Source organism: Tetranychus urticae, chromosome 2 (genome assembly GCF_039701765.1).
Source record: "Tetranychus urticae isolate SD_2017Ah chromosome 2, NJAU_TeUrti_SD_1.0, whole genome shotgun sequence".
Lineage (NCBI taxonomy): Eukaryota > Metazoa > Arthropoda > Arachnida > Trombidiformes > Tetranychidae > Tetranychus > Tetranychus urticae.
Window position 1 is genome coordinate 21,458,679 of NC_142959.1, and position 24,739 is coordinate 21,483,417.

Below are 24,739 nucleotides of genomic sequence, written 5' to 3' on the forward strand. Positions count from 1 at the left end.
GTAAAACTAATCGAGAATCGTTAAATTGATTGCAGTTGATTGTTAACTTTAGATGCCGTTGCAACTGTTAATGATCTGTTAACTTGGAGTGAAACCGACTTTTGAAAATTGGTGAAAACGGAAAGCAAACTTTTACTCCTTTTGGCTTATCCCTTTCTATGTAAGTTTACCTTATGTTTTATTTAATTTTTTCAATTAACTTTCCATTTCACTTAATCGACTCTTACCATTAATGATTCTTGACTGTATGACATTCAATCTACTCCTTTTATTTACCTTTGTTGATCCATTTTCACTGTAAATATTTTCCAACTGATAATTAGCCTTTGTCAACCAGTGTGTCACCCATTTTGGTTAGACTCGCCATCAATGTTATTGTTGTTTCTTTATTTACATTTATCTGTATTTTACTCTGCTTTTTACTGTTACTTTCCCTGTCATCTATTTATCTTTAAAATAGACTAATGCGATTCCATTTTTAATTTAATTTTTAGATCAAAGAAGTGTCTTGCTGGGTTGCCTTTATATCATTTTTGCGTCCTCTTCATTCAACATTCAAATGGACTTTAGGTTATCTTGAGAAGTGAAAGTTTATTCTTCCTTTAAGCATTCTTATTCTTTATCTCTTCTTGGTTTGGCTACTTGTTCAACCTACTCTTCTTTACTGACCATTACTTCGATTTATGAGACAAGCAAGATTGTGAAGAGAAACCAAACGACATCAACAGTCATTACAACCTTTTGTCAATAACCCATTGGCCAGACGAGAAAAGACCAGGAGATTGAACTTTTCTTTAACCCAACCAATTGTGTGATTTGTTGTTAAACAAACCTGTTGCTACCAACCTTTCAACATTTTAATTATTATATTCTAATCAAACAATCATGCCCATTCATCATCAACCTGTGACACAGAGTCAAATTACTTTGACAAGTTCCCTGGATCATGAAAAATTCAGGTAAGAGACAAAGAAAGAGACTAATATCTCTGATACTTTTCTGTTAATTTTCCCATTTTCCTGTGCAACCCAAACATTTTCATTAACTCTTGCCATACAATTCCTTTTTTCACCTTTTCAATCCCCATTCAATTTACTAACACAAATTCATATTCACAATCAATAATTACTTTCCGTGTATAATTAACAATCTAAAATTCATACTCAAAATTTCAGTGTTTCTTTACCAACCAAGTGTGTTTGTATTCCCTTCTTCATTTACCAAGCAAAATAATCTGTTAACTCGGTTTAGGTTAAGTTGAGCTTTTCCACCTCAATCTTGTTCTCGCACTAAAACACGAACAGATCGATTGCTCATCCTGTTACTATTAATTATAAATTGTTAATCAATTATCACACCAATCAACAAGTTAAATCACAATCAAAAAGATGTTAAATTATTACTTAATTGGTGTAATTCATAGCGACCTTGGTTAACTATTTAGTTATCAAATTTTTTACAATTCACCCGATACCTTCTTATGCGTGCTACAGCAACCAATTTATTATCGTTACTGATGTGCTTTACTTCATTTTTGTTTCATCTTCATCCTTTCGTTATACATCATTTCACTTTCACCCATAAATACACAACTATATATATCCATTTATCAGTTAATTTAATAACGTTAAACACTATTATTGTTATACCTTAACTGAAAGCTGTAGCACAATTTAAAAGTCAACATTCACTTTGCCTTGAAACTTTCAATTTTTCCCTTTTACCTCATCACCATCCTAATGCCATTCAATTAGCTAAATTACCTGAATTTGTTCCCATCATTTGTCTCTCTGTCCAATCTGAATCACTTTGATACATATTATTGACCTGACGACAGAAAAAAGAGATTCATAAGAAGATACATTTTTATCGTAACAATGAGAAAATTGACTTCAAGTTATTTCCCTTCGATTCTTGGTATAGAAGGTTAACCAGGTAATTAAGGATAAATTAATTTACCGGTCACATCATAATCACAACACTTGTCAACCATCAAACACTTTCGTTTAACTCTTTAATTCTTCTCCTCTCATGCTGTTAACTATTAACCAGTTTTCCCATTGTTACCATTCTTAACCCTTTCTCCATTCATTAGCATTAAATATTTATATTTAACATTTATAATCATTTACACTTGGATTCAGCCTTTCAATCAGCTTAATACACTTGGCTAATATTGCACCTTATTGATTAGCCAATTGTCATTAATCAATTTGTAAACTTTGTTACTATCATTTGTCTCATTCAAACAATGTTCAATGCTTATTAACAGTCTACTAACATTATTATCATTGGAACCATTTACACAACTTTCCAAATTGACCTCAAATTTCATTCCTAAACTTGATTCAATTAACCAATCACAGCATAGTTCAATCAAACAATTACCGTTTTACAATGACCATTGTTTTAAAACTAAAGTAAAACGCATTTTTTCAATCTCGACTTTCCTTTTCTCATTCCCTTGCTTTGTTCAACTTGACCAACTATTATCATTTCATTAGGAAATTGTTTATTCTTAGTAACTTTTATATCGCAAATATCATGCTTTGATTGTTACTCTGGTGTAATTGTGACTGATTTAGTGTTTTCGTTGTTTCCAAACAATTTTAAATTCACTTTCTGATCACTGTTAACCCGCTGCTTTCACTTTGCACATCGAGATTTTCAAATGTCAAATGGTCTTCACTGTTAGTCAATAATCGTCTTCTTGATTAGTTATGGTTAACATGTTTTATGATAATTTATTGTATACTTTGCTTATCGAAACTGCTTGGTCATTTGTTGATCGATTCATCAAGTAGGTGCTTTGTTGGCTTACGCTGGTTCTTTATCAATTTAACATGCAAGTGTGAATTGAACAATCAAAAATTTATGCTAATGTGAAAGCCATTGAAAGTGATTCGATCAATAGTGCAAATACAAAGTTAATTGCATCTTAACTTCAATGTTAATGATGGTGATGATTACCGTGACAATGATGTAATTAGCAGTTGTTGACTGTTTCGTACTTGTGATTTTGGTCAAATGCTTTTCACAACATTTATTGATCATTTGACAATCAAATGATGCTAATAGTTTTGATAGTAAAGACGAACGGCCTTTTGTGGTAACATTTAAATACTATTCTAATGACAATATTATCCTAATTAAAGGACCGTTAATAACATTAAACAATCCTTAAGAGCAGCACAAGTCGAGGAAAAAAAGACGAAACACTGCAAACACTTTCTTCGAGTTCGTGAAACCAGGTTACAGCATCAAGCAATTTGTCTGTGTTTATGGTTGACGAACAGTTTCTCCTCATTCTCAGGTAAAAGGCAATAAAATTATTCAACATAATTAACTGACTACAGCAGTACAACACTTAAGTGAAACACAAGCCTTTACTCGAAACGATTACAAACTGGTAACTCACGAGTTGACAATTTAACCAAATTGTTAATATTAATTGTGCATCTATTTAAATTGTCCAAGTTAATTTCCTCAACTTGTTCTTCTTTATTTAATTTCTGCAACTCTTTTAATGCGAACCTTGATGACCTCTCAACTAACCTGTTGGTGATTATGGCCATGGCGATGAATATGATGATGAATGAAGAAGAGAGTCAAAATAGAAAGAGATAAAGGGAAGAATCATGATGAAGTCGAAGCAAGGAAATAGATGGAGGAACTGAAGAGCGACCTGGAAGCAGCTTTTTAATTGGGAAGATCACTTAAGTGAATGAAAGGAAGCTCATTAGAGGAGATGATAAAGATAACGAGTGATGGCAAAGATATTGGACTGAACTGGTTCAACCATCAGGTCGCTCTCATGTTTTTATCATCATCTTTCTTCCCAACATTTATTTGTATAACGATAAAATTAGTGATACTTTTTGGTGTAAACTCACCAAACTGGACAAGTTTTTTTACTTCTCATTACCAGTTTCTTACAAAGAAGACTGACAAAAAGCTCGATTACTTTTAATTGTGTAATCCTAATCAATTGTCGTTAAATTGTCTTCCTCATTCAGATGAAAATCACAATCTAAATACCTTTCAATATTGATTCAACGAGAAATCATTGAATCCATTCGACATCATTTATCAAGTAGATGAAATTTCCATCTCATCAGTTTCATAGTTGATTTGATCAATTTAAATCTTTATATAAAGTCTTTATTCCTCCTCAATTTCATCTCATTATAATCAGTTTCATGTTAATGATGTTTTTTCAGAAAAAAAATGTTTTTAGAGTTTCCTATTTTGCTCAATTAATCCTCATTGATGAATTACATTTTCATTTCTGTATTTACTCAGTTACCTTGTTGGTTAGGTTAATTGATTAAAACATGATGTACATCAATAGTATCATTTGAGTGCATTTTGTTTTCTGGTTAACTGGAATAATTTTATTTTCAGCTTTTCTCCTCAAAATTGATTGACTTATCCTTTCAACTCTTTTTTTACATTTTGTTCACTTCACTTATGGATTAATCATTTTGATATCATTACTGCCTCTCATCAATTGATTTAACGAGCAATCAAAAAATAGTGAAACTTGCAGCCACTATTGTCTATGCACAATCAATTTCAAACAATTTCATTTCAATTTAAACATTTGAGCAAAAATCTGAAACAATCATCAGCTCTATTTGTGATTGTGTTGTTTTTTTATTGATCAGTTTATTTTGATACCTTCATGATACTGAACAAGTAAACAAATATATTCAATCAATTGTTTGGCGTTTTTGTTTAATCACTTATTTGTGTTCAATCTTTACCAAGTTGAATGAACAAAATGAATGCAAAATGAAAGGTTGTCAAACCATTTGAACAAATGTAACAATCTGATGTCACAATGAAACATTTGCTCAAACAATTTTCATAGTTGTTGATTCAGTTATTACTGTAAATCACCCTTAATTGTGGGCGATCAATGGAATCAAGTTTTCCTGTTTAATTCCTGATCACCCTGCAATTATCTTTCCATTTGTCCATTCAAATTCCAAGATCCTCAAAGGAAGAAGACTCAAGACTGTTAACCCATAAAAGTGAACAAACAAAAGCAAATCATAACTTGGAAACAATCAGTAAATTGGTCGACATTGTCACCCACACCTGAACGATTATCACATCGTTTTTGCTTTCAATTGTCTCTTTATTTGGTCGATTATCATTTGTTGAACGGTTACAAAAAAACAGTGAAACAAAACCTTTTCCCTATTCAATTTGATTAGGTATTTGATGTATCATCTGAATGATGATCTGTCTCCAGAAACTCGTCTCATGCATATTTTTTTCTTCCTCTCATCAGTTAACTTTTTTCACTTTTCAATTCCCATTAAAGGTAGTTTGTGGTGAAAAAAAACACTCTTGATACTTATAGACACACTCACACACACACCTACATACGAATCATTTAATTATTTTAAGCAAATTCAATCTCAATTCATTTAAATCTCCAAATAATCTGTAGATTACATTGAACTGTTTCAAAATCAATCAGTGTTAAACTTTAATAGCGAAAAAAGGAATCAAAATGATTTATTAAAGTGAAAAATGAAAATTTAATCAACCATTGATTGTTAAAAGCAAGCGAGTTACATTAAAAAGTCACTTGCAATTGTTACAAAGTTAACACAATTACTTTCCAAGTCAAGGTTTTACAATGTTTGATTAGCCAACTAACTACAATTGAATTAGTAGCTTAAGGCTAATTTGATTGAGAACAAGAAAAAATGCAAACACGTTGTTAATTAGGAATTACAATTGTAATCAATTGTATTAATACATTATTAGCTTCTAAAGTTACATAAGTGTTAACATCTAATAACGTGACAGTTACAGTGTTAACTGTAAACTTGATTAGTGTTGCCACCTTATTGGCAAATTAACACACATTTGCTATTTTACTTGTTGATTTGATTCCTTCAACAACCAGATTGTTTCATCTAAATCAATAGTAAATTGATATAATTTATCCATCTTTTAACTCCATTAAAGATGTAATCGCAATAATTAACCGTTGTGAAGCAGTAAATTGACCAAAATTAAGTTAAGGTAAAAGCTGTAATTTAGTTTACAATAAAGGTTTCATTCAAATCCTGGCCAGTGTTGACATTTGAATCCTCCTTTTTCTGGTCATTCTGGTCATTAAAACCAACTGTTGAAGAAAACATTATTGACAACAATTTAATTGAAAAAAACAATCAATTGTTGGAAGCAGACAATCCTTTCTTCACTTGCATTTTGATTGCTGTGCCAAAATTCAAATCAGTTGGATCAGTTAACTATAGTTTGTTTAACCTGTCAAATCTTAATTAAGTAGCAGATTCAAATGATGATCAGATTAGCTTTTGATTCTAATCAAATTGTTATTATAAATGAATGATGAAAAGGTGAGATTTAACAATATTTCCTCTCTCACCATTTGCATCATTACTACCACCATGATAATTGTATTACATTATTATCATTATAGCTCTAATTTGTTGAGATTGTTTTGATTAGATCTCAGATTCTCCCAAGAAATTGTAAATTGTAATTCTTGCTTCAAAATTGAAATTAAAATAAACTTTTCGACTGTAATATGACAATATAATGGAAGCACAATTATCCTGAAAATCACAATAAACCTGCCAAGATGATTGTCAATTTAGTTAATTATTATAATTTGAAGTTAAAGAAGGTAACCAGAAAAAAAATCTGGTTCAAGGATAACTCATACAATGGGTTAAAAAAGCTCAACAAATTAGTTTATTGTATTTGTTTGGTTAAGCCTCTTACACTAATCAACTCCAACTATCATCATCAATCGTAATCATAACAAATCATTCAATTCAAAAAGGTAAATTACATTGAATTGATAAAACCTTTTGAAGTGAACCAATAAAAACCAGAATTTGATTCCAACTGAATCACTCAAAAATGGTTAAACCCTTGAAACCAGGAGAAATTGATTTTCACCTTTAATCACTTTGACCGATGAAAGATATTGTCATCAAAGTGATCAATATATTACCATAACAATTAGAAGCCAAAAGAAACAATTGAAACAATTAACCGAATAACCTTTATTAATAGATTGATCGGGAAAAGACAAATGATGGTTACAATGATTATTATGATGATGATAGGGAAACAGGTTAAAATGATTAACAATTTGTTTCCGGCTAACAATTTAAAATGTTTGTTTCGCCACTTTTTGATTACCTAAAGGTAAACAAATGTGATTATTAAAACTATTAACTTTCACTGAAAACAAGACAAAACAGTAAACGTGAGATTTGAAACAAATTGTAACCAACAGTATTGATTTAATAATTGTTTGTTAAACAATTTAAATTTAGGTGATTTAAATTTGCATTTCAAAAACTATGACAACCACAAAGTGGGTGGTAAACAGTTAATTAGATGATGTAAAAAACAATAGCAACAACAAGGTTCACACAATACTCAGACATGATTAACTGTTTTTAATCATTCCTTCAATAAGTGAAACTTTCTAACCAAATAGCAAGTTAAATATGAAACTTGTTTCAATATTTTTGTCCGTATTATCACCAGGAAGTGATAACAATTTATCATGTTGTTTCACCATCCAACTGAATAGTTATTTCACTCGCAATGCTCATCTTTTGTGGTTTAGGAAACGATATTTAAAGATTAATGCAAATTATTATTCAAATTCTTGGGCAACAGTTTCTTACATTGAAACTGAATTCACGATTATGATAATTGGATGTCAAGTTGAGAAACAAAACATCAGATTTGCAACGAACTATTAAAAGATGATTAGTCGAATCAATTAGCAGAAATTAGTTTCAATCTAAAGTTAATTCTCATCAAATTCAATATCGATTTTGCTTTCATCTTATTTTTGGAAATCAATTTATTGAAATTCATTCTGTTTTGAGCTTTCTAGCATTTTACATTCATCTTATTAGGTAAATTGGCTCAATTGGTCTCTTCAGATGGAAATTGTTTATTGATTGAAACATGAAATGCTGAAAATACGTTTCATTGTAAATTGTTGGACAGATTGTTGATGGTTGCTCAGCATTTTGATTGACAAAATATAGTTTAAGTCATGCAATTAGGAAAAATGGCTATAAATTGGTTAACCTGAACAAGATTAGGTTTTATAATGATCACAATATCATTTGTTGTCGACAATTTTGTTGATAGTTTGGTGTCAATTTTGTTTTTCGCTGGTCTTGCTTTGCATTCGCAAGACCAATTACCTTTCGATGAAAAGTGAGTTAATATTGATTGAATTAGTCTAACATTTCGGAAATAATTGAACAAATCAGTTAAACCATTGACGATCAAACCTACATCAAATTTACTGGTAACATTCAAAACCAGTTGTAATCGTTAGGTTAAACTGTATATCTTGACAATCATAATGTTTGAATAACATTACTGACAATTGGCTCAACAAGCACACACCAACACACCAACAAAAAAACGCTATTTACTGTGTTAATTAGTAATCATTTGATAATCATTTTGCTTCTTTCCCTTCCAAATTACTTTTAATTAATAATCTTGATTTGTTTTCCTCTCAATTTTGTTAATTAATCAACTTACAAGAAATTATTTCAACTCTTTTTATCGATTAATATTTTCAAACTAATTGATTCAAAAGCTATTAACTGAACTTGAAATCAGTCTGATCTAAGTTACAATTAGTTGTGTGAATTGATTAACTAAGTGTCAATCGCTTTAACCTGAACCAGATTTCACTTTCAAATATTGAGTGAAACATTATCTGTTTGAACGATTTAACAATTTCCAGAGTTAATTGACTATTTGATTCAATTAAACACAATATGGATTGAAACATAATTTGAATGATTTCACTGTTATGCAAAAATTTAGACAACAAATGATGCAAATTGTTTTCATAAACAATTACCAGTACAGTCATGTTGATCATCAGAACAAATTGGATGATTCCTTTTAAGTATAGCCAACAATTAACATGCAATGACCCCAACCAGCCCACCATTTTCATTATCATTTTGATATCGTCTTTAATGATCACTCAATTGTTACAATCATCACTGGTAGTTGAAATGGAAAGGTTAATTACATTTGTTGATTATTTTAATACACCCAATTAGATGATATTCAAAAGATGCCATCAGAAACATCATAATCATCATTCCTTCTTAAGACAGTTAATTGTATTAATCAACTGGTATTGTATCAACTTTCACAAACCCTTGACCTGTTAACAGCTTAATTTTATTCAAGATTCAATATTATTTACCAATTTGCTCAACAATTCAATTCTCGATATTTCACATCAATACGTTTAACAATAGACATGAGATTCAGTTGATTGAGATATTGATAAATTTACTCTTATTTACTGCAATTACTTTCTTTGCTAAGTTGAACCAAAATTATTTTAAATTGTCAAGTTGAAAGTTCATTTTACTGTTGAATTTGATTCGCTGACATGTTTAAATGTCTGTCAATTTGGATCAGGTAAACTTTGTCATTTTTGACTATTTATCTCTGTATTGTTGACTTATTAACTTTCATACTTTGCTTCCGTATTTTCATGTTTACTAATTAATTGAATGGACGCATTGAGTTAATCAGTTAACTTATAATACATGTTAATTAAACCCAACCTTTTTGTATCCTGTCAATATTACTGATTAACCAAGCTAATCAATAACCTGAAGTCAACGTGATTCTTTATCAATGTAAAGTAGTTTACAACATTTATCCGATTACAATTTTTTAATTGGCAGAGTAAAAATTTCACCTCATTCATGATTTAATCATTTTTCATCTGTTATAACTTATAACACACAAATATCAAGAAGAAGAAGAGAAAAATCAAAATTATTTCAAAAAAGCCAATTACTGAATCATTTCACCATTAACTGTTTATTAATCCAATAACTTCCCAAGTCTACTAAAACTGTAAATGAACAGAAACATATTTTTTACAAAAATTAGGCAAAAATGAAACATCGATTGCTTACCTGAAAAAGTGAATGAATCAAGCAAACTCACACAGATTTACATGAGTTAATCTCTTTTGCTGGACTTATCAATTCATACAAGATTCATTTGATTCACCAATCATTACTCAATTTTTGGTAGATTTGGGTTTATATTCACTCGACTAGTTGATTATATGCAGAAAATTGAAGAAAATTCCAAATGCTGAAATGAAATCTAATTTTAAACGTTCGATAAGAGATTCATATGATTCATCAAATGGTTATTTACTTAATCGAGCAATTTAACCATTAGTTGTATGCCATCACCTAATCACATTACTTACAATTGATTCGTGATTTGATGGAAAATAACTTTAAATTATTGAACAAACTTGAAGAAACCAATGAGAATAATTTAATAATTGATTTCCTATCAATTTTAACCAACTTAATTCAATTTTAATCCGTCTATTTGTTGCCAGACAATTAGCCATAAGTTCACCAATTTTCAGTTCAAGGATTATTCAAGTTCATGTCTACTGACTGACCATGTAAACTGATGAAAGTTGCCCTTTTGGGTAAACCTCGATAAGATAATTGTAATGTTCATGACCAATTGATTTATATGTTTGTTAGTAAAGTTCAAAATTTTCCAGTCAAAAAGATCTTATTCAGAACCAGTTTTGTCTCTAGATTTTCTCATAGACTTTCATTAATAAATAAACACTTGGAATTACCAATTACCAGATAAATTTCAATTGTCACCATCTAAATAAATTATGATGACTTGTGATAGTTTGATCTGTGAACAGAAAACGTTTTTTATCCCAAATTTATCTCATTTATTTAAACTTTTACTCGCAACAGATTTGATCTGAGCCCGAGCAGAAAGTTCACCTTGTAAGGTACAATTTAACATGCAATCAAAAGTATCTAATCATGATGTGAACACATTTGTATTTCTCATTAAGATTGAACTCAATGAACCTTTAAACAATTTTTTGATTTGAACACAAATATTTGTTGATCAAATTCAAAATGAATGGTTTAACAAAAAGGTAAAAAAATTATAATGAAAGCAACCAACAATTAAAGTGACACTCGCATCAGCACTTTAATTAATCCAAAATCATTGACGATAAAATAATGACCGTAAGATGAATGATTATTATCATTTTAATGAAAGTGTTTGCCGATTGTTTTGTGCTAATATAAAACTGTTGAATGATTAACACTATTCAAGTTTAAACATTCAAATGATGTCAATATCATTAAAATGATCATAAAACCATCATCAGATTATCATCAAATTACAAGACAACATTAAGATTCATTATTGATCTTTTGTTGAACAAAATGAACCTCAGTTGATTAAACCTTCAATTTGTTCACAGTTGAAGTGTAACAAGTTGAAAAGTCAACAAATTTTGTCTCAAATCAAGTTCATCATTCCCATGGAAAAGGATTTCCCCTTTCAGAGATCGAGTCACTTTCATTATCAAATTACATCACCTACACAATTATGCTGATTATTAACCCTCAGGTTGACCAACACTTTCAAAGGCTAATAAACTTAATGAAAAGGAAGCGCATTGTTCAGCTATTAATTTAACCATTTCATCAAATCCAAATTTAATACCAATTGATAGACAAGTTTAACGAAAGCACAACAAAGCCAAGAGTTGGCGAAACAATGTCAAGGTTAATCTGATTCTGAATTTGATTATTGGATATTCAGTTATCACTTTAAAGTCCAATCAACTTTAAAGGATATTGAACACTTTTAATGAACTTAATCATGATTAACAATTTCCGATGAAAGTTCATTTGATTGCAACTAACGTCATCTGGTTATCAAATTGCAATCTAAGTACACTTTGCATCTTAATTGATTTCAATAGCAAATCTGGCAAACAATTTAAACTATTTAATTGTTCATTTGATTTGAAGGCAGAAAAAAAGAGAAACATTTTGAAAATTAAAATATATTTTCTCATCGAAACTAATTAAATTGTTAAGATGAACAAGTTGATGTGTTAATTAATCCCAACAATGAACAGGTTCTGAATAAAAGGATGTCTACTGAAAGGTAAAGAGACTTAAAGTGAGAGAGAGAAAGAGAAAGGTGGAGAAAGAAGAAGATAAAAAAGATGAGGATGAAAAAGATGATGAAGATGAAGATATTTTTAAGCAATAAATGTTTCTTATGAAAGCGCCCGAGCAGAGTTACCTTTTTCACAACTAAGAAAGTTGAGTTGCGAACAAGAAGAAAAAGTTTTTTGTTGTTTCTTCCCAAAAATTCAAACCTTTTTACTCTCTTCATGTAACACTTTCATTCTCATCATCATCTTCATCTTGTTCATCTTTTTGTTGCAATAAATACTAATTTTTTTCCCTCATCTTCTGTCATCTACATTTTAACAATTAAATTGTATAAATTGCAAGTTTAATCTTCACACAGAAAGAGATTGAGACAAAAACTAAATCGTTATTACTTTATTTATACTCTTTACCGAATTAAGGAAATCATTTACTGATTTAACCTTTTTTTGCTCATTCTAACTGCAAATATATTTTTGATTATTGTGTGTTGTTTCATTGTTTATAATTAACTTCTCAGTTGATTGTTTACCTGAGAAAAAGATTACTGCATTTGATTGACCTTAACAGTTGCTGCAACATCAATTGATTAACTGTAATTACAAGAGTAACATCATTTTCATCATTCAGGAACAATAAGAAAGTCTTATATTTTTGTAATCATTGTGGACAACATTTGATGTAATGATTAACTAATTGCAAGCTTTCATTCACAACAATTTGATTCTTTACTGGAAAAATTTTCATCTCTACTTTCTGTGCATTTGTGAGTGTTTTTGTGTGTAACAATGGCTGATATCAAATCTACAAATAGTTCAACAATGTCAAGGTAAGCTGCAAATTATAAAATACAAAACTCTAAATTAATCCTTTATTTGATAAGTTAAACATTTATGACAATTGTTTGGACGTGATTCCCTCTTTATACCTTTATGTTACAATTAAAGACTAACATTGTTTGGATGGAGAGTAAACATTTGATCAGGTTTCTCTTGTTGACTAAATATTCCTGGTTAATTAGAGTTGTTCACTTTAATGTTCATCTTGATTTTGAATCAAGGTTGAAACTGATTTATCTGTTGAATCATGAGGTTCGCTATATGGTCTTAATTCAAGCTCAAATGCTGCTTCAGTTGAACAATCTGGTTAACAATTAGTGTCTCTTTAGAAGCTTAATCCCGATTAAAGCCACTTTCATCAAACTTCATCCATTATTTAGCTTATAATTTTATTCAAGTCAAGATGGTTTTGAATGAAAGTCTGATCTCTTAATTGCTTCACGTTCCAATTGAATTCAATATTTGATTCCTTTGCAAATATTGTTTCTAATGATCAACAAATTCAAGCTCAGTTTGTTTGTTAATCAAAGCAACAAGTTAGTCAATTGCTAAGTTAAGACAAGCATTTGGTTCAAAGTTTTAGATGTTAATACATTTTGGGTTAGATCATTTACATAAATAATGTAAATGATCAATGATACATTGATAATGATGATCCATAGATTTGAGGAGAAACAATGAACTCACTAAAGATGTTAAATTGACAAGTTTATCTACCTCTAACACCTTAACCATCCTCATCTTCATCTTCATCACCCCCTGCCATGATAACCACAATAGTCTCTCAATTATCTTCATTTCCTTCCCATAAACTGGGAGGATAAACTAGGGAACAGATCAAACCTTTATTTTATTATCATCTTTATTAATGTGTTAAAATGAAATGTAAAATCACAATTTCTTGCGCGTAAAAAGGTGAACTTTTTGATGGCTTTTTGTCTTTTTTTACAGCTTAGCCAAATAGATTCCATAGAAAACGATAATTTTTTAAATTCAAATGTTTCAAGTTTACAGTTCAAGTTTCACCCTTTTACTGAACGAATCATCAAAATTGGTCTAAACTTTGATTGATGTGTTTAACATTAAAAATTGCAATCTTTTAATTCCATCAATTGAATGCCTATTGTTGAAGTAAACTGCAGATGCAATGAGAAACCAAAAAGGTTAATCAATTGTCCGTTAACTTTCATTTTTATGAAATCAATGACCTTTTCCATGAATCTCTATGAATAACAGCAAAAATTGGCAGCAAAATAAAGATTGAAAGAAATGATCAGATCGGCAATTGTTTCAATTTGATGAACCAGATTCAAATGAAACAATGTTATCAGTTGAACACGGAAAAAATGAGCCAATACTTGAACAGTTAAAATTAATCCTTTACTTGACAATCCTTACGACTCAACAATTTACAAGCAAATTTGCAGATTAACATTGAAATACTTTTGTGTTGCCTTCAATGGGTTCACTTGATATAAAATTAATCAAGCTTGACAATAATGTCAATATGAATATCGAAAAGATGATTTAATCTGAAATGAAAAGAAAAAGATGATTATAATATCATCATCTTTACTCATCTAAATGTTATTTTTGATCTCACTTGATGCGTTGCCAAAAAAAGTTATGAGAAGGAAATTAAAGTAAACTTTAATAGAAAGCTTATTTGATGGGAAAAAAGGGTTAAAAACTCTATTCATTTTAAACATTTTGACACTTTGTTGGTATCCAAAGTTATATCAAAGTCTATCTTTTTAATGAACTGCGATAATGCAAAATGGTCTAATGGTTAAAATGCAAGGCTAATCAACAGTTGATCAACAGTTGACAAAATCTATTTCCTTGTCGTTGCTTTATTTCCGATTCAATTCCATTAAATATTTGAATTGATTGAATTAATAGAAGTTGATTAATAGAAGCAAAAATGTAATTCAACATTTAACTCAACATTTTTCAATTCCAATCCAATTACCCCTTACCTTGAAAGGTAAGCAGAGAGAAGCAAAAAAATATGCAATTTATCATCAAAGTGATCAATTTTGGGTGCAAATCATGTTAACTCAACTTTTCAATTATTAGATAACTTGATACATTTCCAGATAAACCAGAACTTTTACAGAAGCTGAACAAAAAAGAAAACATTTCCAACCTTGAAACTTGCCTTCAGTTATCATAATTGTTCATTAATAATCTAATAAATGGTAAATCATTTTCAGATTGATAAGTTGCTAAAACTGTTTACATCTTAAATCTCATGTAAAGATGAATAACCTGCAACAATTGAATTCAACACTTTTATGTTTCAACAATTAATTGCTATTAATTAATCTCTTCTTTATTCTTGTTCTTATTTTCACAATTAGCTAACAATTTTTGCAAATTAATTGTTAACGTGAAATTAGTTGTTGATGTATTATTCATAAAATTACATGACAATGTTAACCAACATTGAAAAGGGAAAATTTGCTTTCAAGAAATGAATTGTTGATGATTTCCAAGAATAGATTTAATGGTACAATTCATACAATTAATAACAATAAATCGTGGTCAAACAATTTCGATTACACATTTAGATTGTTACAATTGATGATTCCTTATGAATCAGTTAATTTCATGTTTCCAACTTTATCCAATTGATCTTTATCCGAATCTTAATCTTTCATTATCATATTCAAGAGATGAACGGGTAAATTGAGGTAATATGAACGTGAAAATGGCAACACAATTTTAACTCTTACTTTGGATTTTATTTTTTGCCAAAATAATGGTTAATCTCATCTTAACGGATATTAAATCAACAATTGTAATAACTATTTGATTGTTAATAAATTGAAGTATTTCGGTTTAACGATGAATATTTATAAAAATTGATAATTTCCATCAGTAAATTAATAAGATATTTAAACCTTGCTTTACTATGTTGACTCTTGTTTGCTCAATACGCATCAATTGAATTTTATGCGTTTTTTACGTTTAATATTAGTTTTCCATCTTTTTTTTCTCAGTCCATGAAGATGAAATTATCATTATCATCTTTTATCCTCAATATTTTGAATCACCTTTAATACATTCACAATTCCTGTATGTGAGAGACAAATGTTGAAGGAAGAGACAGCAAAGAAAGTCATCATTTGACCCAAAAAGTAGGATAAATAGTAATAAATTACTTTGACCAGAACAAATTTAAAATCATTATTTTTAACTTGATTAAATTTCGCCTTCTTTCCTTGGTCACAATCATCATCCTTTTATAATCATCTTATGTCATTTTGATCGTCTTTTGTTGTAATTCATTTTGGCGATACTTTCCTCCAAGAAACAAAATATCATACTTTGATGTCCCTTCAATCATCATCACAATTATCATCATCTTAATCGCCATTCTCAGTTGTATTCATTTGTTTGTTTGGTAAAGCTCAACACGTTCTCTGTGTTGATGTTTATTACGTTATTTGAATTGATAAAATCGCAAAATATCCACCAATTTTACTGCATTTTTGTTTTACATGTTTAGTCAAATAAAGTTGATCCATTGATTAATCTCCTTGATTTGGTTGCTTGTTCAACAACTTTACCTTTAACCAACGTTTCCTTCCTGTTCATAATTGTACAATTTATTAATCTTTCACTTTGCTTTTTTTTGGTTTCGCAGTTAATTATGATTGTTGTTGATCTATTGATGCTTTTGTTATCTTTATTGTAACCATTAATCATGCAGTTTTCTGGCATTTATCAACTCGATTTCGATCTTCAGTTTATTGGTGCTTCATGTGCTTATTGTGTTTAACCAGTTTTTCGAGGTCCAAGCGTCTTGTATACTTGATCATCTTTGCGCTCTTTCATGTTATTTTGCGTTGACAAATGAATTTTGTAATTTCGCTGCTTTGTTATTTAAATTTGTTTTGATTAAAGTTTAATTTGATGACTTTGTTAACTGACAATGGTTTTATCACCTAAGGACACTGTCAGCTTTATTGGTTTAACGTCTCTTTCCATTAAGGATTCGTTCTGTAAATTTACTGTTACATCTGAAGCTTCTTCTGCAAGTTGTAGTACTGGTGATGATGATGATGATGATGATATTTGTGTTAAACATAACTGCTCTTATGATTTGGCAGGGTAAGTTGATCAACTTTCAAGTTCAATCCATACGTTCATCTCCATCTTGTGATTTTCAAGCTTTCTTTTCATTCTGTGCAGCCAGTTTCTGTTGGAAATAAAATAAATTTAGTTTTTTTTCTCTCGTTTCATGTTATATTTATGTTAAAGTTGATGAATCAATTAATATGTGTCCATCAACACCAGTTCAGATTATCCCCTTCACTGTTCAATTTATTTGACCCAAAAGGCATTTGATTTCAATTTTGTTCGAGATGACACACCTTATTCAATCTACATTTGAATTTTGCTGTTCTTTACAATGAGTCAGGCCAAAATTAAAATTGGTGATCAAGTGAAGTGAATTGAAATGAACTGAAACTGGATCTGAGTGAAGATATAAATGATGTTAATGTGGATGATAGGAATAAAGATGATAAAAAAAGTAACGCTTAGACCAGGCTTGTAAGGGTCAATAGCCATCAAGTCACAGAGCTAAAACCAGTCCATAGTCAATGTATTCAGGTCACAAGTTAAAATCCTATTTCCAGTATGAAAATGTAATGTTATGACAGATAACAAAGTAAGACGATTGCTTTGGAGGCGGGTATATTGATCTGTATCCCTCAAGTTCGGAAGACTAACTGGATTATGATGATAATGATGATGGAAGAGATGCAAAAAAGATTATGAGAATGATTATAAACATCATCGGATTGGCTTCCTGATGACTCCGTGATTCGGACATTTCTCTCTCTCTCTTTCTCTCTCTTAATCTCTTTCTTTTACCTCAGTCTTTCTTGTCTTTCTTTCCTTTATCCATAACATAATCATTCTTCTCTTGCTCTCTTTCTTCCTTTTACACTACCTTATGACTTTAACTCTCTTCCCATTCTGTTGTAACTCACCATCAGTGTTTCCCAGTTAATTTAATTATCAACGGCAATCTAATTTATTTATTTATTTCTCCCCCATTTCATCTCCTTCTCTCTCACTCTTTCGCTCTCCTTGTCTCTCCTGGTGGCTCAATATAAATAGAAACCCTCCTTGGTGGAATCGTCGGACTCGTATGGAAAGGGGCTTATGCACAATTGCAATTGTCTCGCTAGTCATGTGTCTCTTTCTAACCATTGCATTGGCTTTTGTTGCCTACCAATATAACGCTAATTTAGGTAAGCTATTATTCACCAGTGACAACACCAATTTTGTGCCCATGAAACCGTTTAATGTAACCTCTTCCGATAACTTTGCTCGATAATGCCGTCCAAAAAGAGAACCATCAGTAAACAGCAACATAACAGTGTCTTTACATCGTTCCTTCAAATCCCTTTCTGTTGAATTTTTTTACTTTTCGCTTGTTCCACTAAACACCAAACGCTTTTTGTTCAACCAGTTTCCCAGTGATTCTATGATGACTGTTTGACACTAAAATAATCACCAGTGAATATATAATTATCCAATTAATCAATCACTGTATGGATGTTGAATAACAAATATTAATCTGTGATCACCTCTTAAAGCTTAACACCAGTTGCCATTTTCCTTTGCATTATTTCATAATCGAAACCAATTAGGGTTGAAGGAATGGTTATTTTCCTGTCTATTTGCTTTACTTATTCAATAACCAACAATTTTGTTCATCATTTAGGAATTTTCCAAGGTGCGAGTAAAAAAATGAGTGCCATGTCTTTACAAATCAACACTGAAAACAGGATTCATCTTTAACCAAATTTGCCATGTATTTTTACCATATAATCAGTTGCAATGTATCTCATGGCTGACCGTTACATCATTTCCATAGTTTTGCCATAATAGCTTGCTGTGTTGGTTCAATAGAGAATTGATTAGTTACCCTTTCAAGGCTTTCATTTTTGTGATTGGCATTTCGAGTACCGGTCTTTTCGAACAAAAAATATTTAATTCTTACCATTTTATGATTAACTTGTTTATCTAACGGTTTTTAATGTAAATCTTTTCTTTGTATTTCTTTAAATCCATCTTTACATCATCCTTTCCCTTATCGTCAATTATCTGTTGCTGATTAATGGTATTATATAGTAAACGGCCTTGGTGTTAGTGCTACCGCAGATAAATTAATAGGAGCAGAAGATCACCATATCTACAATTCACTTGAAGAATCACAATCACAACAAACTGTTTGTTTAACAAAAGGATGTGTTTCCGCGGGTAAGCTTACGTTGCTGCTGACAACCTTATCAGTTAAACTTTTGGTCATCAGCAGACAATTGCCATTTTTAACTCTTATTTTTCTTTCTTTATTAGCTGCTGATATTATAAGAAATGTTGACAATAGCGTCGATCCATGCGATGATTTCTACAAATTTGCGTGCGGAGGATGGCTTGATCGTCATACTATTCCAGAGGATAGAACTTCTGTTTCAGTTTTTTCCGCAATTCAAGATGACTTAAATAACAAGTTAAGAGGTAAGTAACTTATCAAGTGCAACGATTTTTCTGTTTACATTTTATCAAAAAGTAATTTTCTCGTATTTGATAAATTTTAATTAAACGTCATTTTATTTTATTTTATTTTTCCTAAATCATCTTTAATCAAAGTTTTGGTTGAGAGTGAAGCTGAGCCTAATGAGCCTCGATTTTACACAATGCTTCGAAGCATGTACAAATCATGCATGAATCTGAGTAAGTATACTTTATTTTAACATTTCTTTGGCGCTGGAAACAATTGATTGTCTTTTATCAATCATTTTTCGATTAAATGGTAGTTAAACACTCTACTTGCTACATTTAATGTCTTTTGTTTCGAAGTCATCCATTGTTTGGATATAATTGCGTAAAATTGTTTTTATGATCATATTACTAATTCTTTCTTTTTCTGGACATTACTATTCATCAGCTGAAATTGAGAGAGTTGGTAATGAACCTGTCCTTGAAACTTTGAATGAGCTTGGAGGTTGGCCTGTATTGGAACAAGATAAATGGAATGCATCATCTTTCAATTGGCTCGATAGTTTGATCAAATTTAGGAAAGCTGGTTTCAGTCATGATATTTTGATGGATTTATCGGTTAACACCGACTATCGGAATAATACTCGACATGTAATTGATGTAAGTGGAGTTTAGGATAGACCGATAGACCAGAAAAAATGAATTTTCAGGCTAATATTTGTATTTGGTCCTATTTGATAACAACTTATTCTTGTTTTTAGCTGGATCAAGCAACTCTCGGTATGCCTGACAGAAGCTATCTTCTCCGTGGTCTCAACGACTCTGCAGTTCAGGGTTACTACAAATTGATGGTTGAATCTGCAGTTATGTTGGGTGCTGATCGTCAAAAGGCAGAAAAAGATATGCTCGAAGCACTTGCATTTGAAACCATTTTGGCCAATGTAAGTTACTGAACAAAAAAAGTTATTCTATTGCTATTTGCATCAAAGTTTTGATTTCTTTGATCAACCTACGATTCTTTAGTTGCAATACCACTGAAATAATTCATTAGTCAACATTGTATACCTAAAGAAAATGCTCGTAGAATTCGTATGATCTGTTGAAGATGTGACTCAGTTTACTTTGATGAATGTCAAGTCATGCAACTTTGATATTTATATAAGTTAGGACTGATGCTTAAATCTAATTGTTTCATGTTTGTTTTTTGTAAAGTCATTATTAGAAGAAACCATTTAAACACTGAAAACACTTTTCGTCGATTCGTTATCTTAATTTGTATGTTTTATTTTCTATCTCGATAGTTCTCCATACCAAGAGAGGAACGAAGAAATATCAGTTTGCTCTACAATTTGATGACAGTTAAAGAAATTGAGACAATTGCTCCAAACGTAAGTATTCATTAGTATTTTAACTGAAAATCAAACCTTGTATAAGGTTTCAATTCTTGTCGATCCAGTTTTTATTTAATTACAAGCACATCATTAAATGTACTTGTGGTAAATCATCAATTTTTTTTCGTCATCTTCTTTCTTCTATCTTCACTTTTTATCCTTTTACTTTCTCGCTCATCCTTTTTACTGTCTGTTCACCTTTTCCGTATCTCACCTTCAACCTTTTTTTTCTTTTTCACCTTTACCTCCTTTTCCAGGTAAATTGGTCTCGATTCTTTAATTACCTTCTCAATGATCCCATCCCACCAAATGAACTTGTTTTGGTTAACGTTCCAACATATCTTAAAAAATTGGACAAACTTCTTGTTGAAACTGATGGCAGGTAAGCAATGATCAACAATCATCAAGATCATTATAATTTAAATGGGAGCTTTACTCGACATTATTTAGTATCGAGTGAAAATAACTTGATGACTTTCGTTTTTCCTTCTTTTTTTCTTACTATTAACCTATTCCAATTTTCACTTCTCAAAGAATTGTATTTAGTAGTTTTAATTGTTGTATAAAGAGAATGATAGAGTCAAGACTGAGATTGTTTAAAACAAGTTGAGAAACTATCAATGAGAGCAAAAAGACAATTAGACAATATCAATAAATGATTGTGCTAATGCAACCATTTAACCAATTTGCAATAATCAGCGATCACAAGGAATTCATTCCTTTTGTTCACAATATGACTTTTACTATTCTAATCCTAATTCATCAAAAATTTTATGGATTCGATGTTTATTCCACTAAATGTTCATTCATCGACATTACTGTCAATACCTGAACCGAATAAAGATATCTTTGAAATGACTTATCACTACTAGTTGAACTGTGATTGTCAATTTAATATTAGTCAGGCTAAAACAAGCTTTTTCAATGACAGATCTTGATAATAATGGATAGTAAAGTTTATTTTACATGCAAGGAAATGTAAACATTCAAGATTTTTATCATTTTATCCATACTTTTTCTGATCGTTGTTTTATCTAACTATTTTATTTTGTATTGCTTGCTAGGATCGTCGCTAACTACATGATGTGGAGGATTGTACTTCAATGTTACACTACCTTAGGTAAACGATGGAGAGAGTTGGCACAAGAGTATAACAAGGTTATAACTGGACAAGATCGTGAAGAACCTCGTTGGGAACAATGTATGTCCTCCTTGACTGGATCTCTCGGAGTTGCATTATCATCTTTATATGTTAAAAATCACTTTAAAGAAGGCAGTAAATATATGGTTAGTTTAATGATTTTTTATACAATGTAACTCACAGGCATTGACACTTAATCACTCAAACACAAATCAATGCCTAATTTTATTATAATGCTTATTAACTATTTTTTCTTTGTTTTTATTTTTATTTCAATTAGGCACTAGAAATGGTTAATTATATTCACAAGGAGTTCTTAACGATTTTGGATGAAGTTGATTGGATGGATGCAAATACCACTCAAAGAGCAAGAGAAAAGGCCAATGCCATTGTTTCTTACATTGGATATCCTGACGAGCTTTTGAACAACAGTAAAGTTGGCGAACTATACACTAATGTACGTTTCCAAAACAATTTACTGATGATTAGTTTTGATTGTTTTTCAATTTCATCAATATTGAGAAACAAATGATTGCGATGGTTGACAGTTGAGCAAATTTACTTGTTGCAAAACACTTATCAGAATAACCTTGCCTAGTATTGTCAATTTGACATAAATTTTTGTCATCAAGGAAATTAACAGTTGGGATGTTTATTTATTGTTGATCCCTAATTAGACATCAATCACATCTTTAATAATGTGTGATTAGTTATTATTTTAATCTTTCTTTGTTCAGCCTGGAAACTCTAGCTGAATCAAATATTTTGATTGATAGCTTGTTTACATTCTTTCTTTTTATATTTCTCACTTCAATAGTTATCATTGGTAGAGAGAAGCTATTTCACCAATGTCCAAAATCTACGAAAATGGTCAACTGATTTTGCATTTAATAAACTTCGAAAACCCAATCTTAAAGGAGAATGGACCAAACACGCTCGAGCTGCTGTAGTCAATGCTTATTACAATGCTCTCGAAAATAGTATTGAATTCCCTGCAGGTATTCTTCAAGGATCATTCTTCAGTAAAGATCGACCAAAGTAAGTTTTTCATAAAAATGCAAAAAGATCAAGTTATTAAACTTTCTTATTCTAAATCATTTTAGTTATCTGAATTTCGGTGCCATTGGATTCGTTATTGGTCATGAAATCACTCATGGCTTTGATGATCGAGGTAGACAATTCGATAAAGATGGTAACAATAAAAACTGGTGGGATCATGTTACTGATCAGAAATTCCGTTCTCGTACTCAATGTATTATTGACCAGTACGGTAATTACACTCTTCCCGAAAATGGAATGAAAGTTAATGGAATTAACACTCAAGGAGAAAATATTGCTGACAATGGCGGTCTTAAGGAAGCTTTCAGGGTAAGAATTATTTCAGATTGATTGGAGGTCTCAAATAAACCTTATTGTTTCCATACTTATATCAACTGTTCTTTTTTTCATATCCAGGCTTATCAAAAATGGGTCTTCGACCATGGAAAAGAACCAACCTTACCCGGTTTAAGTTATTCAACAGACCAATTATTCTGGATAAGTGCTGCTAATGTAAGTACTCTATTGAATATCTGTCGCAGCCATCCTACTATCCTATATGATTGGATCAATCGGGCATGGATATATATCTTGCGATAGATATTAACACTTCTAATTATTACTGTTATTAATTAATAATCATTTTCGTAGGTTTGGTGTGGAAAGTATCGCCCAGAAGTTCTTCGACTTCGTGTATCATTAGGATCTCACAGTCCATCTAGATTCAGGTAAATTTTATATTAATTGCCAGAAAAATAGGCATAATCTTATAATTTTGTATAACTTATCTGATTACAGAGTTATTGGGCCAATGTCCAACATCGAAGAATTTTCAAAGAGCTTTAAATGTCCAAGAGGAACGCCAATGAACCCACAGAAGAAATGCCACGTTTGGTAATAAAAAAGCAAGGTTGCTAAAGACTTCTTAAGAGTATTAAGGATAACAATAATTGTTACTGCATCATTAATTATTGTGATGATAATGATTTTTTGAATAGTCTGGTATGGATAGTGATAAAACAAGTGTACATTTTTGAAAGTACTGATTTGAAAGCTTTGCCCTCACTATTTAACTTCATTACAAACATAATCACATTCTCATCGCTATCACCATTTTAATCACCTACATCTTCATGATCATTCTCATTATTTCTTCACTCATCATCTCAATTCTTTTCAACCCTACTACAAATCAACTAAATTGGTCATAAACCCTCACCTCAAAGGCAAATTCAAGATATTATTCAACGCTGCTCCAATTATTTCATTTTATCAATTAATCAACTACAATGGATTTTTTCAAAAATTACATGACATACAATTTAAACTTTGAAATTATAACAAAATCAACAATCGATGGTTATCTCTTATTGTATGACATTTTGAATCATGCTAACAATTGCAGTGCACCTAACCTCTATGATACACAATCTGAGATTAACATTGAAGAGATTATTGATTCTAGTTCAATTTTCGATGAATAGAAGAGAAACTGAGTTGATTAAGTTTTATTTTCTTTTTAAATTATATACCATTGTAAACTTATCATCTTTACACCTTTCCTTGTCTTCCATGTCTTTCTAAAAAATCTTTTCTCACTGTTGTCTACCTTGATTATAACGCCTTTCATTGTACTTTGACTATTTTGTAGTTGGTAGACTTTTTGACTGCGGGTCAAACAGTCACTTCTGACTCTATTATAGCAATTAAATTCATTTTTTTCTACAAAAATAAAATACTTCTTGTCTCCAA

General features: G+C 30.6%; 1 protein-coding gene and 1 long non-coding RNA gene across 4 annotated transcripts; one reads left to right on the forward strand and one right to left on the reverse strand.

Annotated features, from left to right (window-relative positions):
- The first annotated feature begins 27 nt into the window (after positions 1–27).
- Positions 28–24,739, forward strand: Nep2 (M13 family metallopeptidase neprilysin 2). 3 transcript variants are annotated; one of them, XM_015939698.3, is made up of 17 exons: positions 28–160; positions 495–959; positions 18,029–18,162; positions 19,049–19,177; positions 19,274–19,435; positions 19,568–19,651; positions 19,866–20,077; positions 20,179–20,358; positions 20,719–20,805; positions 21,066–21,190; positions 21,873–22,095; positions 22,230–22,406; positions 22,767–22,987; positions 23,053–23,317; positions 23,405–23,500; positions 23,639–23,715; positions 23,786–24,739. In XM_015939698.3, exons 2-17 carry the CDS (start codon positions 886–888, stop codon positions 23,883–23,885), a joined length of 2,346 nt encoding a protein of 781 aa, XP_015795184.1. In that variant the 5' UTR covers positions 28–160; positions 495–885; the 3' UTR covers positions 23,886–24,739. The 3 variants fall into 3 exon arrangements, with proteins under 3 accessions (XP_015795184.1, XP_015795185.1, XP_015795183.1); XM_015939699.2 differs by lacking the exons at positions 28–160; positions 495–959 and adding an exon at positions 12,187–12,882; XM_015939697.3 differs by lacking the exons at positions 28–160; positions 495–959 and adding an exon at positions 15,624–17,011.
- Positions 17,383–19,059, reverse strand: LOC107371570 (uncharacterized). The gene is made up of 4 exons (XR_003083877.2): positions 18,918–19,059; positions 18,502–18,809; positions 17,899–18,415; positions 17,383–17,634 (listed from the first exon to the last, which is right to left on the reverse strand). It is a non-coding gene; the product is annotated as an uncharacterized LOC107371570 (long non-coding RNA).

Bases quoted from the DNA above. Each gene is read 5' to 3' on its own strand.
- Nep2 (XM_015939697.3), top strand. From the start codon at position 16,833: ATGGTTTTATCACCTAAGGACACTGTCAGCTTTATTGGTTTAACGTCT. The intron at 20,078-20,178 runs GTAAGTGGAGTT...TCTTGTTTTTAG, and splicing joins ATACTCGACATGTAATTGAT to CTGGATCAAGCAACTCTCGG. The intron at 21,191-21,872 runs GTAAGCAATGAT...ATTGCTTGCTAG, and splicing joins CTTGTTGAAACTGATGGCAG to GATCGTCGCTAACTACATGA.